The sequence below is a fragment of the Pagrus pagrus genome, assembly GCF_965226575.1.
Source record: "Pagrus pagrus genome assembly, chromosome: 11".
Classification (NCBI taxonomy): Eukaryota; Metazoa; Chordata; class Actinopteri; order Spariformes; family Sparidae; genus Pagrus; species Pagrus pagrus.
This window is the reverse complement of record NC_140195.1, coordinates 14734482-14750210: the sequence shown is the minus strand read 5'-3', so window position 1 is coordinate 14750210 and position 15729 is coordinate 14734482. Positions and strand designations below refer to the sequence as shown.

At 42.8% G+C, this 15729-nt stretch overlaps 1 protein-coding gene across 1 annotated transcript in view; it reads right to left on the bottom strand.

Annotated features, from left to right (window-relative positions):
* Positions 1-13187, bottom strand: part of kcnd3 (potassium voltage-gated channel, Shal-related subfamily, member 3) — a 110763-nt gene extending 97576 nt beyond the window's left edge. Inside the window, exons 1-2 of the mRNA XM_084366391.1 lie at positions 12902-13187; positions 10911-12090 (exon numbers count right to left, since the gene is read on the bottom strand). Of these exons, the coding sequence (XP_084222517.1) occupies positions 10911-12013 (1103 nt within the window). The 5' untranslated portion in view covers positions 12014-12090; positions 12902-13187. The remainder of the gene's footprint in view (positions 1-10910; positions 12091-12901) is intronic.
* Positions 13188-15729: the final 2542 nt, after the last annotated feature.

Genomic DNA, 15729 nt, shown 5'->3' with positions numbered 1-15729 from the left:
AAGTGAAGGGGATAACGTGAAACAAAGGTTCTTAAGTGGAATTGAATTAGGGATATTGCAATTCCAAGATTTAACTTGCAACAGGAGAAACATGTAAAGAAGTAAACCAAGAGTCTAAAGTCACGTTAGTGGCTCTGTGATAGCTGTCCTTAGTCATAGCCATGCTTTGCGCCGATTACCAACATCAGCACCATGGATCAAGGGGAATCTGGACACAGCTTTGAGGTGGAGCCTCGATCATACCTATAAAAGCTGCTCAAGAAGCCAAAAAAGCTCAACTTCCTGGATATGAAATTACCCAGATACCCAGCAAACACGACAAAACTTAACATGAATACAAGTTTAATACATAACCGGTCCATAAAAACTCTCATGATCCCCGATACATGTATTGGACAAATACAATTTTTACCTCATGATGCCGATAGATGAAGAGTCATCAATCCATCTAATAGTTGTCTAGATATGTTTTAGTTCGGACCTAAGTGGAAACCAGCTGACAAACTGACACTGTCATCACAAGAGCCGAGGCGGTAGCCAAGCTAGAAACAGGCAAAAGGCCAAAACACGAGTCTTGATGTGTTTGCACAGACCGAGTCCACTCCTTTACTCCACAGAGTAAAGTCTGAATGCTGCAGGAAATGATAATGAGGTTTGGTGTGGTGGGTTTGCTTTCACCAAGCGCCTTTACAGCCACTCAGCGGGCAGCAGCCATCACTTGTCCAGGATGCTGCTAAACACCCTGAAAACTGATAATCACTGACTCATTTTCAGGCTCCTCACTGAGAGCCTGCTGGTAATTGAATTGGAGGAGTGGGCACAAGTGTAGTGGGCTTGGAAGGACCGTTGCCGAAGGCAATCAGCTGTGACAGAGAGTGAGAGAGAGACAGGGAGGGAGGGATGAAGAGAGGGAGAGACAGTTTCCATAATGAAATGTTCACACGTCTGTCATACTAGGTGTTTTTTTTTCCTTCAACACCTTGAGCATCACTCCAATGTCTTTTGCCCAGTTAGTTGAGATGAAGTTAGTCAGGACACTGTGTCCTACGACAGGGCAGCATTTACATGCATGGCACGTCAAAAGGGGGTGGCAAAATAAAGCACATGCTTGAAATACCTCACTGAAAGACCCTCCCTGTCAATTACCCTTCAGAGTCACATTGGCCACAACAAACCCCTCCTTCCCCTTTGGCTGACAGGTGGCCAGGTAAATGCAAAAGCTTTAAAGGCTTGGCGCTCGATATCTCTTTTCAAAAAATGGGCAACCATCCAGATCTCTGCATGGAAAGAGGATAAAATACATACCAGCAATAGACCAGGGGAGGCTGAGTGAGCATCTAGCAGAGCTGAAAAGAATCATTTCACTGGCAGATTTTGGAAGGCAGACTGGGGTGCAGTATTGACTTGTGTGACCTCAAACACAAAAACACAAGCAGCAGGTACCAGCTGCTGGCACAGTTCCTTGTATATGTTTAATCTCGTCTTATTTATTCTTAATATAAAGGTTATCGATTGTTTGCAGATTTCTTTTGAGGTTCTTGGACCAATTCTCATCTGCTGAAGAAAATGACCATTTTCATTTGCTGTTGTTATCAAGGACAAATGAAGGTCATGATAAGGAAGCCAGTGGGTGCAACGTCAAAGATTCCACACTCCTTGGGCTTGTGTTATTTTAAACTGCTGCCATACTTCTTGTTCATTCGTATCCTAAATTAGCTTTTTCTTTAGAGCATCAACTTCAAACAACCCCCAAACAAATGTTACCAAACCACTTTACATTCACGTTCAGGTGCAGCATTTACACACACAGTTGAGATTTGGGGATATGTGCTCCTGTGCTCAGGTGCGTCTGACCACCAGGCAAAACAAAATATAGTGTCCCCTTCGGTGATCAATGCAGTCGTAAGTTACATTCACTGGTATGAGCAGAACAGGGAAAACAGGTATTGCCGTGTACCTAGAAACCACACACCTGGAAAATTAGTTAGTGATTTTTCTCTATTTATAACAACCTCAGTATCACACAATCAGCAGCCGAAACTAAACGTGGAGGCACATAATTGCTTTAGCAAGGTACACTGAGCTACAAAACAGAATCTCCTAAACATGAAAACATATGCTTTCACAGTTGGACACAAACACCCCCAAACAGACTGTAAACATTTCTTGGGCATGCACACACGAATGCACACAAACAGCCTCAGGATGTACATCAGTTCAGAAGAAAATAGGAAAAGAGGCGGAGAAGGTCAGGGGTAGTGAACGTGGGAGAAGGAGCCGAAGAGAAGCAAGAAGCCCTTTTAGTGTTTAACAATCGTTACAACTACAAGTCGACCGATTCATTGGCGCCTATAGGACCCCGATCTGTATTGTTGGAACTTGGCTCGATAGCGGCAGATGGCTGCGCAGCCTCCACCAGTCTCGTGGGGACGTACATCACCAGTTTACATGCACTTAATGTCAGCTGGAAATAGTGACGCTGAGGGAAAATAACAGCTCAAAAATGAAACATTTATTTTTTAATTTAGGGATTTATTGCTTTGAGTTTGATCTTTAGTTCAACAATTATCCAGTTTCAAATAAAGTCAAAGCTGATTTCCAACAGCGATGGTTATTGGTCGATTAATGAGCTATCAGCTTTTTCTTTCCAACTATCATTTTTATGTCCGCCTTTAAAAACTCCTATCGGTCGCCCTCTTATTACAACATACCAGAAAACAAAGATTGTAAAAATGGATGAAAGAACTATGGTATTCATGGATTCATCCTGCTAATGGGGCTCTTCATTGTCAGACTTGGCCTACGCTGTGTTTTGAGCTGAATGCTCTTGGCGTGCTATGTTGGAGCAGGGAAATCAATAAAATCCAGAAAATATGAATAGTGTGATACAAACTTCAATATGGGTTGTATTTTATCATAATATCAAAAATATGTTGCATGTTGTCTTTTCCAAGTCCATCAGGCCTAGTTTTTTGGACTTATTTGAGAGTTCTAGCTCCAAAAATGAAGAAGAAGAAGAAGAAAGAAGAGGAAATTATTTGTTATGTGTCTCAACTATATTTCCAGAAAATGTGCTCAATAGAAAATTGATATCCTGATGCTATCACATGAAATGTGGAGGTAGATTTCATCCATATTGTCCACCACTATAAGCATAATCACTCTGAAGCTCACAGCCAGTAATTAATTAGTGATGGCTGCACTAACTTAAGTCTTTTTGCCTATTGGTAATCAAGTCAATATGATTTGCCATCTGGAGACAAAAAAACTCCTTATCGAATTTCAGTTAACGGTCAAAATTTCAGTGTTCAGAATACGGCAAACTGACTGGCTGGCCGACCCCTGACCATCACAAAGGCCACTCCAGAGACACAGAGGGAGAAGAAGCAGCTGAGGTGTGAGGGGTGAAAATGGACTGACTTTTCTATTTTGTGACCTCCTTCCTGGTGTTTTTCTTTGGTCGCTGGAGAAATGAGAATAGAGGTCAGAGGGGTTGGGTGAGAGGCAGTGGCATGGAGCACAGTATCTCTCTTTCCATTCTGAAGGGAGACTGATGTAGAGGAGGACAGACAAACAGAGGGAGAATAACACCTGGGAGGTGAAAGTTGAGGTTCACTTTTCTGATACATGCTTTTGTGCGTATATGTGTGTGAGCGTGTCACCATCGCGAAGACTTATTTCGATAACAGAGTTCAGCTGGAGGTCAGCGTTGTATAGAAACCACCTGAAGGCCAAAGGTGACTTTAGGTGTGCTAATCCTTTTTTAATACCCTCACGCTCGCTAAGCTTTCATTTTCTTGCCTTTAAGTGAGGACAAAGATATTATAGACAAACGTGGCTTTTATTCTCCTCAGGAATAAGAGAAATAGGAGCATAATCTGTTAAGTCCATTCAATTTATTATGAATTTGGACTTGTGTTATGTTGTGTTGTTGGGTTCCACCCACCACTGTCAGTGTGGGTAAGGAGAAGTAATTAATCCATAATTTATGACCAGCCCTGATATATTAAAATTAAGTTACAAAGCCTTTCCAGTCTCTTAGCTGTTATTTAGAGTTTGTAGACTCAGCTGGATTCCTGCCAGATGCCTATTGTACCCCAGCTTTTATTGGCTGTTTGCTACTCCAAAAAAAGACAGAAAGAAGGCAAAAAACACAAAGGTTAGGGAAAGAAAACATGACTGTGCCAACCTACAGACCACAAAAAAAGCTTCAGGCAATATCATTTGGAAGTGACATTTTTGACCCGTGACTTTATGTCCATTACATTTCACTGTGCTCTATTTCTTCGTAGGCCCCTGTGTATGCCCGTGTGCTAAAAATGGCAGTCTAGTATACAATGTAGCTGTTCTAGGCTCCATTTTCAACTGTGTAGAAATTGCCATTTTTTTGTTTGATTTGCATTTACACTGCTGCTGCTTGGGGTCCCTCAATTACAACAACGAAACTAAAGACACAGTTTGATGATGTTGTGAAGTAGTGTGGAATCATGGGATTTGTTGTCTTCATTCTTAAGCAACCACCATTGCTGATGAAAATCTATCTGACGTGACTCCGGCAGAAATATTCACAGATGAGGTCGTGTTTTCAAGTTCTAATCACATTAAGTCACATTTGCCAACTTTCTCCGTCACTCTCTGAAGTATCTTTTGATGTTTCCCCAGAAGTTATAGCGACAGGCGACCAAATGAAACCGTTGCCTTGAATAAAAATCAGGGATTCTCTGTGAGAATAATGTTGATGGTACCAACTCAACACAACCCGCTCAAAGCTTTGTTTTACATAATGTAGTAAAGTAAGTAGTCGTAGTTTTTGCTGCTCTAGGTTCGTCCCCCAATATGCCTGTCCAATATTTTCAACAGAAAGGAAAATATTTAACAGTAAATTACGACTGGCTGCCAGGTGCTGTTTAAACTGAAATCTACACTAGAAAGCGAGTATAAGCTGGTTAGTACAGCACACATCATTACGTTCAGCTAATGCCTTAACTTGAACTGATGATGTCGTCTAAATGATGAATCCTGAAGAGTAATGTAAGTCGCTTTGGATAAGACTGTCTGCCAAATGTAAACGTAAATGTTGCCTGGAAAATCTCCATATATCAATCCCATGAGTAAATCCCTTGAAAACCCATGATAATAACTCTTAGTATTTCATGAATAATTAATCTTGATTTAATGAGAAAATTGGGGATATTGAAGGGGACTTTTTTTCATATATATAAATTTGGTTCAGTGTATGCACTGGAGTACTCTGACTGTACACACAGCGGAGTAGATGATTTGCATTTCAACATAGATTTCATTACATGGCTTCTAATTAACCAGAACGCTGAGTGCTCTAATCTCACATCTCTTCTTACATGTTGAATTTACAGTAGCCATGATAGACCCATGAATCATTCACGCCCCGACCCCACTGCAGTACTGTAGGCGTGTCATGCACTCATGATCTCATATCATTATGCAAACTTCAAATAAGTCTTAATTGATGTGAGTGCAGGTCAGCTCAGCACTGATCCTGACCTCACCAAAGAAAAAGGTCATGAACAGACTAGACCTAAATCACCATGGACAAATTGCTTCCTTAACTGCTCTCATAAATCCAAGATAAGGGGTCAGTGGCATCACATTTAGGTGCTATCTTTCAGTCATACTCTCATCACCAATTCTAATTAGTAGCACTAACAATGGCCGCCACATTTCTTACTACTGCCCAAATCAATAGTCGCTCATCTGCATTGATCATCGTCTTTCACAGGCTGTTGGCTCCAAAATAAAGACTCTATAAATCTGAGCTTGTTGACAAGGAGTTGCGAAAGAGGGTGTTAACTCATGCATACTTTGAAGATACTGCATGGACAGACAATTACGGTGTGAACGCGATGTACACAATCAGGGACACGCACTCAAAGTACAGTACATCATCAACATGCACATGCAACCCATGCAGAACCACTGCAAACAGCAGCGTATGTGAAAGGCCCTGTATGACTGTCTGGGAGACGGAGAGCAGCGCATTGATCTTGGCGGAGCAGTGATCAAAAGAAGCTGGTCTTTGATAAGGATATTAATCACACTCAGGAGTGGCTATGCTAATGACTACAACACAACCAGAACACTCCAGCTCTCATCAATACTTATGCATGCAATACAGCCTAATGAGTCCGCAAAGATGACAAGAAGCGTGGGGAGCAGCGGGTATGTCTTGTTATACAATAGACTGCATTTTACGAGAATTGTTTTGTATTGCTCTAACAAATATACACTGTTTGCTTTGTCAGTTACAGCCTCGTAAAATGACTGCAAGACATCAAATACAAATTATGCAATAATAAAATAGTGGGGATGATGTTCTGAAAAGGATATTTTGGTGTGAAAATGAGCAAAAGCACAGCCATTTTACCATCAATATATATTAAAAATTATGCAGATCTTGAATGTTTATTTAAAAAAGCAGAAGCTTTTCGAGGCCGAGTAAATTAACAACCACTTTATGGGGGTTGTGGGACACATTTATTTAAGAAGAAGCACTTTTTCAATGTGATGTATGCAACTAGTCTGGTTATACGTGACAAGGAAACCAAAATCATTCATATGTTGTAAGCAAAACATCTTGCTTTTGGAGGGAAATGGCAAAAAGGAGGGAAAGTGAGGAGAAAAGAAAATGCTGTATTCACTGGGTTAACTCATAGCTGAATATTGTCCTTGCAGATAGTCCATTGATTGTATTAGTTGTAACATTTGACACTGATCTGGCGGTAAGTTCGTTAGCATTATCCTGGTAGGAAGCTAACGTCAGTTTAACAATATTGAGGCCTTCATGTGTTTAGAATAATTTTAAATACCTAACATCTGAAACTGTCCCACTATCTTGTTGTCTTCACAGTTTGTCTAATGTTGTAAAAGGTAAGCTAAATTAATTACCGTTATGCCGGCCAGAATTTGGCTAATTTTGACCCCTGATGTTGAAATACTCACACCCTCAAACACCAGGCTTCCATTTAAACTACAGCCAAGTATTGTGAGGTTTAACATAGCCTCTTTAATGCTTAGAAATTTGGTGTAAACATGCTGCCAGTTTGCTAGGATAGAAACTGACTTTTTAACTTAAACTCAAACTTAAAAGCAGTTAGCTCTGTAGCTAGTAAGCGATGCAGGGAAATTATGTCAACATTCCTAATTCTTCCAACAAAGATCTAATTGGTCAATTGAAAAATTATGAGCTATTCAGACTTTTTACGTTCTACTCTAAAAGCTAATAGTGGTATATACATGAGCTGTAATGGTGCTAGCTTGACTTCCTCAATCAGTCACAATAGCCTCATTATTTAGTGGACCCTTTGTCTCAGCAGCAGGCTGATGGAAGTGACGATCTATAACGCTTTAAGCCGCTTTTTTACTCTATCTGGATAACAACAGAGAGAGGTTTTTGGGGTAAGCTGCTCCAGAGATGAAAAACAGAAGTGGGCATCTTTATGGCACACTTTTACGAGTCCACCTTCATTTGATAAAATTCAGCTTGACATTCAGCACAGAGGACTTTAAAGGAGGAAAAACTTTTGCTCCTGCGTTAAGAGGTTTAGCTTTGACAATATATTTTACTATGAATAAAAAGCAAGCCATAAAAGCACTTTGTCCCTGTGCTAAACATAAACACAAAATTCCCTGAACAGATCATGATGAGTAAATGAAACAAAAACAAAAAGACAAAAGGTCTTGTTAGCGATCATTAGAAACTCAGCTGCTGGGAGCAAGATAGGACAATTAAGTCAAGTTTTCTTTCATTAGCTGATGATGTCTCTTTCACAATGCAAATGAGAATTCAGCAACATGAAGTCTATATGGACCAGTAATGAAAAGCTTTTGTTTACTGTAGCAGTTGCTGCTTCTCTCTCTCTCTCACCAGAAAACATCTCTTGCTCTTCCCCTGCCAGGATACAGTTTACAGTACAGGTTCAACCAAATATGACAAATGCTCAAAGTTATTATCACTCAAAGGTCAAAATCAATTTGTTTAACAACCTGGGGAACAAAATCCCTCACAGGTCCTATTGCCTAAATGTCTCTGATTTAGCTAAAGCCTCACCACTGTGTGCCTGACTGCCTGCCTGCCCCTCATTTGCAGGATTTGAGCTAAGCTGTTTAGCTCTGCCATAGAGTGAGCACAGGGCTCTGAGGATTGCAGTGTTGGTTGGTGGCTTTTTAACTTGCATGGGTGGCTAAATCTCTTTTTGTCCAGTTGGTCATGAGGAGCAGCGCTGCCTTTAGGGTGTGCTTTTTTTGGGGGGGGATTTCAGACTGTTATCTTGTTTGTACCAAAGCCAGTTTATTCCAAAATATGTCCCCTGCAATTCTGTCTGCCTTTAATCCGCTTTTGATACAACCAAAAAGTCAGATGCAATGACTAGATGTCTGGTTCCGCTTGTGTCTCTAAGGCCAGACTCTGCAGGAGCGTTGCACTTCAAAAAGCTATTCACCTGTGTTTTACTCAGCATTGTTGTTGGGGGATTATGGACTGTGAGTGAGGCTGGATTAGTATTGTTGGATAAACAAAACACTCAAAAAGCCACTGTGAGTAAACTAGCATGGTTGTGGCACATATAGGACACCCTTGTTGCTGTTAGTCTTAAAGCTAATGAATACACACATGTGCATGTAAGCACAGTATCTGACATACACGCACGGACAAAAAAATCAAAACACACACGTACTCCGAGTCCCGCACAGATACCTGGGCAAACGCTCACACGTTAGCAGCAAATTAAACATGAGAGTGCAGATGATACGAGCATCTCCACAAGGAGAACAAAGTAGAACACACTGTCGACAGCATAACACTAAGCCCTGAGGCACCTAGACAACAAGACGAGAAGTCAAGGAAAACATCGTCTGTGGGAGCTGGCTTTCATCTCATCTAGTCAGATGAGTATAAAATTGCTGCATCGAGGAGACTCTAGACACTTTTCCAGACATTTAAATGCAAGTTATTGGGGGAAAGAGTGGAGAAACTTCCAACAAAGATGTTGCCTGCGAATCTGAAATCACATTCACTGGAAGACCCCGTGAAACAGACTTACGCCCACTCAAGAAAAAAACCCACATACAAGATCTTTGAACATGCACACAAATGCAAATACACAGAAATGTTTGCCTTATGCCTTCAATATCATCTCTCTGTGTGTGTGTGTGTGTGTGTGTGTGTATGGTTAGTTTGTGTGTGTTTATGACGTAAACCGAGAGCAGAGACCAGAATGTCAGGCAGGTTTACATTAGTCAGCAGATGCAGTGGGCCACATCATTAGTCACTCTGACACCCACTTCTGGCCCCTGCTTTATTGATGAGGCCAAGCTCAACAACTACCCCCTTCTTAATACACGCACGCACGCACGCACGCACGCACGCACGCACGCACACACACACACACACACACACACACACACACACACACACACACACACACACACACACACACACACACACACACACACACACACACACACACACACACACACACAGCTCTTCCACAATCCCACTGTAAAAGCAACAGGAGACACGTTTAGCGTCTCAGGTCTCACTCCAGTGGGAAGAGACAGGCAGCGTGCGAGAGACTAGCATGATCAAGCAGAGAACGCCGCGGACCAAAGAACCGGTCCGGAATCAAACATCTGCTCAACACCAGATCTTCCGAGCAGGTTGTGAATGGCAGGACATGATAACAGGGTGCCAAGTGTGTCACGGCAATGAGCTCAGAGCCATTTATGGCCTCCATGACTCTGACATTTAGCAGGATGCTGCAATTTGTCAGCCTCTCAGCCTGACTCACACATCCACGACAGGGGACGCTCATGAAAGACATTACCATTAGGCCTAATAGTGCCGCATCACAGAACCCTGAGTGTGTGATCCCTGAGTGTGTGTGTGCACCAAGTGTTAAATTAATGATATATGCGCACCTCCCCTCACTATCATAAAACGTCTGGTGGAAATATATGATGACAAGTGAAGGCATCAAAATGCTCCTCAAAGCCAATTCATGACCTTGTAAAAAGCAAACAAAACATCAGGTCAATTAAGAATTCAGCGCAAAATAACAACATTTAGTACTTTTACTAAATGACTTTAAGTTGTGAGTTAATAACAATAATTACATCTGCCTGTTTACGCAAATATAACTGAACCACTCACTCTCCTCTTAGAATGAAGAGCATTTTAATATTCTGCATCAGCGCCTTTGTACCAAGAGGCACTTAATTTTCAAGGCCAGCAACTAGTGTAACTAACAAAGAGCGAGTGGAGGAGGAGGAGAGCTCTCGAAATGCAAAGTCACTGTTTCACTTCTTTCCGAACTGGAAAGCATTGACACTAACCACAGGGCAAGTAGGAGTGGAAGGTAATGGTGTAATCTATGATTCTCCATTTCCTATCTAATGTTTCTGCTTCACATTCAAGTTTTCCCTTTTCCTCTGCAATCTCCTGTATCTCTCTCCCTCTCTCTGTTATTGGTTATGTATAAAGGGCATGCAATGGAACAGCCATTACTGGAACTGGACATCTTGATGGCTGCTTTCCTCAAGAAGAATACAGCCAGCTGTACAAACACAGTGCAGAGAAGAGTGCATTTCCTCTGTAGTCTCTTATCATTATGCGGAAAGTTTGTAAAGTACATCTTTGAAAGGTTGGTGGCGACTCCTGAAGCAGTTGCGGCTTTTTCGGCTACGGAGTCAGACACATAATTCAAGTAAAATCATAATCAAACATTTGCTCGCACACAACAGACCCGACTGCAAACACACATGTACACACATCACACACAGAGGCAGATATCCGCTCGCTCGCTCGCTCACTCACACACACACGCACGCACACAGCACTTGCAACCAGATAAAAGAGGTGTCTGCTCTGCTCTTACCCGAGCGTTGTCATAGTAACGATGGTGTACCAGAAGGAGGCTGGGATGCTGGTGAATTTGCTGGAGCTTGAACCCTTCTCTGCGTAGAACATGACGGTAGCAAAGATAATTATGGCCATAGTGAGGGAGAAGAGCAGGAAGCCCAGCTCCGAGGCACAGCTCTTCAGCGTGTAGCCGAGGATACGCAGGCCCTGCGAGTGACGGGAGAACTTAAAGATACGGAACACGCGGAAAACACGGAGCGTCACAAAGGCGCCACTCACGTCCTCATTGTCAGTCATCACCAGGCCGATGTAGTAGGGCAAGATTGCCACCACGTCGATGATGCTCATGACGGATCTCATGAAGCGGTAGCGGCTGGGCGCAGCGAACAGGCGCATCAGGTACTCCACGGTGAAGATCATGACGCAGGCCGTGTCCATGCAGAAAAAGGCCACGGTGTAGCGCTCGCCACATGGAACCTCCTTCGTGTTTGGTGATGAGCCACAGGGCACCGTCTCCACCACATTGGTGATGACGGAGACAGCAATGAAGAAGCCAGTGACGTAGTAGAACACGAGGGCCATGGTGGAAGTGTGGGGGTTCTCGAAAGCCCGCCACATGGTCTCCCTGAAGGTCATGTTGGGCAGCTTCGCGTCCTTGTTGTCTTCCTGGTCATCCATCAGACGCTCTGCATTCTCCCTCTTCCGATCTTTGTACTCTTCATAGCAGCAGTCGCCGATGATCTCTGGGACGATGCCGAAGAAAGCCAGCTCCTCGTCATAGGAGGAGATGCACTCGTAGCGTGGGTAGTGGAGCTTGCCTGTGCGGTAGAAGTTGAGAACGCTGCGGAACACGTCAGGGTCCCGGTCGAAGAAGTACTCTTTGGTCTCCTCGTTGAAGAAGAACTCTTTCTCTGAGCTCCCCAGCAGAGTGTCTGGATAGCGGTCCAGAGTGTTCCTCCAGGTCTGGAAGCGCCGTCCACTGACATTAAGAATGATTAGCTCATCCTGCCGCTTGTTCTTCTCAGTGGGCGCCACTGGCATGGGCAGATTGGCCACGGGCATCCAGCCAATGGCTGCCGCCCTGGCAAAGGGAAGCCATGCCGCTACTCCCGCCGCCATGCTGTGTCCGGCTTGGGGCGTAGGGGGGAACAAGTCCAGCACCTTCACAACCAGCTTGACTTCAGCTCATTCACCATCTATAAAAGGGAAGAGAGCGGGTTTGTAAGAGCAGGAAGGTCAGTGAAGAAAGAGTGAGACCGACTGACAAAGAGAACGAGATAAACGGGCGATAGAGATGTGTCAGAGAGCAAAGGGACGGCAAACGAGCAGATCTGGCGAGGAAGTAATCGAGTAGGGGATGAATCCTAACAAGGCGGTCTAGCTGAGACAGCAAAAAAGTATCTTTAATGCAAATACAATTGAACATCACACTTAGGGTGAGAAATCTTCACAGTGCAAAATAAAATAACTTCTATTTGATGGGGTGAGCTTTAATGTGATTACGGGGACATGCTGCAATTTCCTCTAAGCATCATCTTCCCTATAATTACTTTAAGGCTGTATTTCTCACATCCTCTCTATTGAGTTACGGTTAAGAAGCATCCTCCTCAGGACCACGGTTCACAGCAAAGCAGCTGTATCATGTAAAGGGACATTTGTAGGTTTTCTCTATAAACAGGCACATTTACAAGGCTAGTCTTCTTGTGTGTGTGTGTGAGAGAGAGAGAGAGGGGGATGCAGGCAAGAGATCAAAAACCTGTTGAGTTCCAGCAAGAAAACCCACAGATGAATCTGCATTTTACTCCAAATTAATGAAAGTAGTTCAGGATTATTCAGAATCGACTCACGACTGAATTCAGATGCCTGTGACCCGATTCTCAAGAGACATTTCTGAATGTTCTGGGTGACAGATTGGCCACTCATCCTCAACACAATCAGCAAAAGGGAGATCATTTCCCCGAACAGGTTGGCAACTAAAAACACAGCTGACACAAACAAACAACTCACCGATTCTAAATCCTCCATCCAACAGCAACGCGACCTTCTTCCGGAGCAGTTTAGTAACAAGTCGCAGGTTTGGTTATTTACAAAAAACGATACCGGGAGAGAAGAAGGAGAAGAAGAAGTTATTTAGCGAGGAGGAGAGCCACGTTAGACAAACGCTCCTGCTGAGGTGGGAACGGAAAAGTGCCGGAGACGGACGAACCGCTGCTGTTTTAATTCAGTTCCCATTATGTTGAAGGGGGGGAAATGATGAGAGGACTCCGCCGAGGACAGACCGTCTTGGGTTGGCTTTTCGGGATGAGTGGTGGAGAAGAGACGGAGGAGGAGAAGGAGGAGGAGCGCTCTCTCTCCGCCTCTCTCTCTCTCTCTCTCTCTCTCTCTCTGCGCAGTTATGGGAAACCTCGACAAGGACTCACAACGATGCGCATGAACTGAGTTACTCACTCGTGAGCAAAAGAAATGAGTAAATAAATAAACAAATGCACTTCTCTGTCATCAGTCAAAACTCATTGACAAAAGGGTTTCCTCTCCTCTGGGGTAAAAAAAAAAAAACCGGATATCCAACCAGCGTGTGCAGCTCTGATATTATTTTCTCACATCAGAGACGACTGCTGCCAGCTGAGTTATCCTCAGGAGACATCCCAGCAGGGGGGGCTTAAAGAGGCCTGACTTTAATTAAACCTGCAGTTATTGATTTTTATTTTTTATTTTAAATTCTTTTTATTTTTTGGCCACTTGGGGGCAGCTGAAACAACCTGTGAACACATCGCTGATATATTATCACCTTTGTACGTTGGCAACTTGTGAGCAAAAGATTCCTTTTTACACACTCGTCATTTATCGAGCATTAGCATTCATTTAGTGCAGTGTTTGTAAACACCCTCCAAGTACGGGGACCTTTACCTTGAAGGTGCTATTTGTAAGAAAAGTTTATTTTTGAGTCTCATTGTGTCTCATTTGGAGTTGGAAATGAGACTCAAAAATCACCATTAAAACATAAATGAAAAAAAGAGGGATTTTGTGTGCGTGTGTCCAATCAGAACTCATGTGCACACTTTAAATCTCATAATCACACTCAATAAAATGTATGTAAATGTACGATAAGTGTCCCAACGTCTGCCGCTAGGGGGCTCCTTATCAAAACAAAACTTAAAGACATTTACCAAGTTTTAACGCTTGGGATTAAAAAGTGCATTTATTCTTATTCCCGTTTATCAACCTGAGTGCAGCAGCGATCCGCAGAGGTGACCTCCATTGTCGGGTGTTGACACTGTAATGTTGACTGCCGACCAGAGCTGGAGGAGCTGGACATTACAATGAGGATATTATGGCTTAAAGCAAATTATATTCCTGGTGCAGGCAATGTAATGCAAAAACCAACTAAAATGTTGTTATTTTGGTTATCTGAGGGAAGTGTCTGCACTTCAATGGCTGAATGTTCCACTTTGTTCACCAGCTTGTTGTTCACTTGTTTGTCTGCCGTTTGATCCTGACAAGGTTACAGTGCATTTTTAAGAGCTTTTTGCTGAAAACAGACAAAAACTAGGCTGTGGTCAATGAACCAAAACAGTTAAGTTGTTAGACGGACAGCTCAAACTCACTATAAAGCTCTGTAAAGCCAGGAGGAACAACAACAAAAACAAAGCGCTGCGAAAGTGCCCTCTTCGGTGCCCTACCAGTGGACAAAACGTGGTCAAGTGCCCTCTCTTCACTATAAATGTCACGACTTTCTGTGTGCTGGTGCCCCACCACATACGTCTGGTGCCCTTGTTTTTTCTGCCTGCTCAAACTGCTCCTCAAACATCCACCACTGGAGTCTCATTGAGATTAAACCTCTTTAAGATCTCTTTTTCTAGAAAGGCAGCAGCAAAGTTGCACGGTTCCAGACATATAACTAAAGAAAAAGACGACAGGTAACAAATTGCTGAGACAAAAACTATCAAAACACTCATCAACATTCAAAACATCTACAGCCCATTTCTTCCAAGTCATTTAGATCACTTTAAATGCATTCAGCGAGACGAGCTCCTTAAGATTCAGAGCATTTTGGTTCTGAAACTTAGTAGTCTCTTTAGATCCAATTTTTCTGACCCTCCTGAACTGTGGACTGCCATTAGCCCTGTAGAGCAGAGGTCTTCACAGCTCCAAAACGTTTGACCAAAAAGGACCAGTGGAAAAATGTACTTGAACCCAATGTACATAAACTAAACTGCATAGAAGAGAGACCCGATCCAAACACCTAGACGGATAATTAAGCGATCCAAAATGTGGTCAACCTGCACAGATAAAAGGGAGAGAACACTGGTATCAATCAGCAAGAGGCTACAGCTGAAAAGAGCAGCAATGTGGTAATAATGTCCTAATGAGTATTAAGTCATAGAAACTAAATTAATTTGTTAATGCTTCAAGGACTAGTAGAATTAAAAGATCTATTTTCACCGCCTCCTCCAACAATAACACATTCTGTAGTCAACTGGGAGAGACACACATGACTATAATTTTCCAACCAATTTAATATCTGTGAAGAAAATTCCAAAACATAATTGTCCCATTTTAGCACAATTCTTTAAAATATGCAACTGATTTTGGAATATGTTTTCTCCCGATCGCACAATCGGAGTCTATTACACACAGCGACACAGACCTGACACCTGTGGCAGTAAAACAAGATGCTACTTCACTCGGTTCAACTGGGTATATTTTTTCCCAGAATGACCGGATCTGACTTGGATCCAGTAAAGACCTCTGGGGTTTTATTAGATCTCTAGATTCTAGAGGCACTACCTTTCATAGTGATACTATACAGTATGCATAAAACATGTTAATGGAGG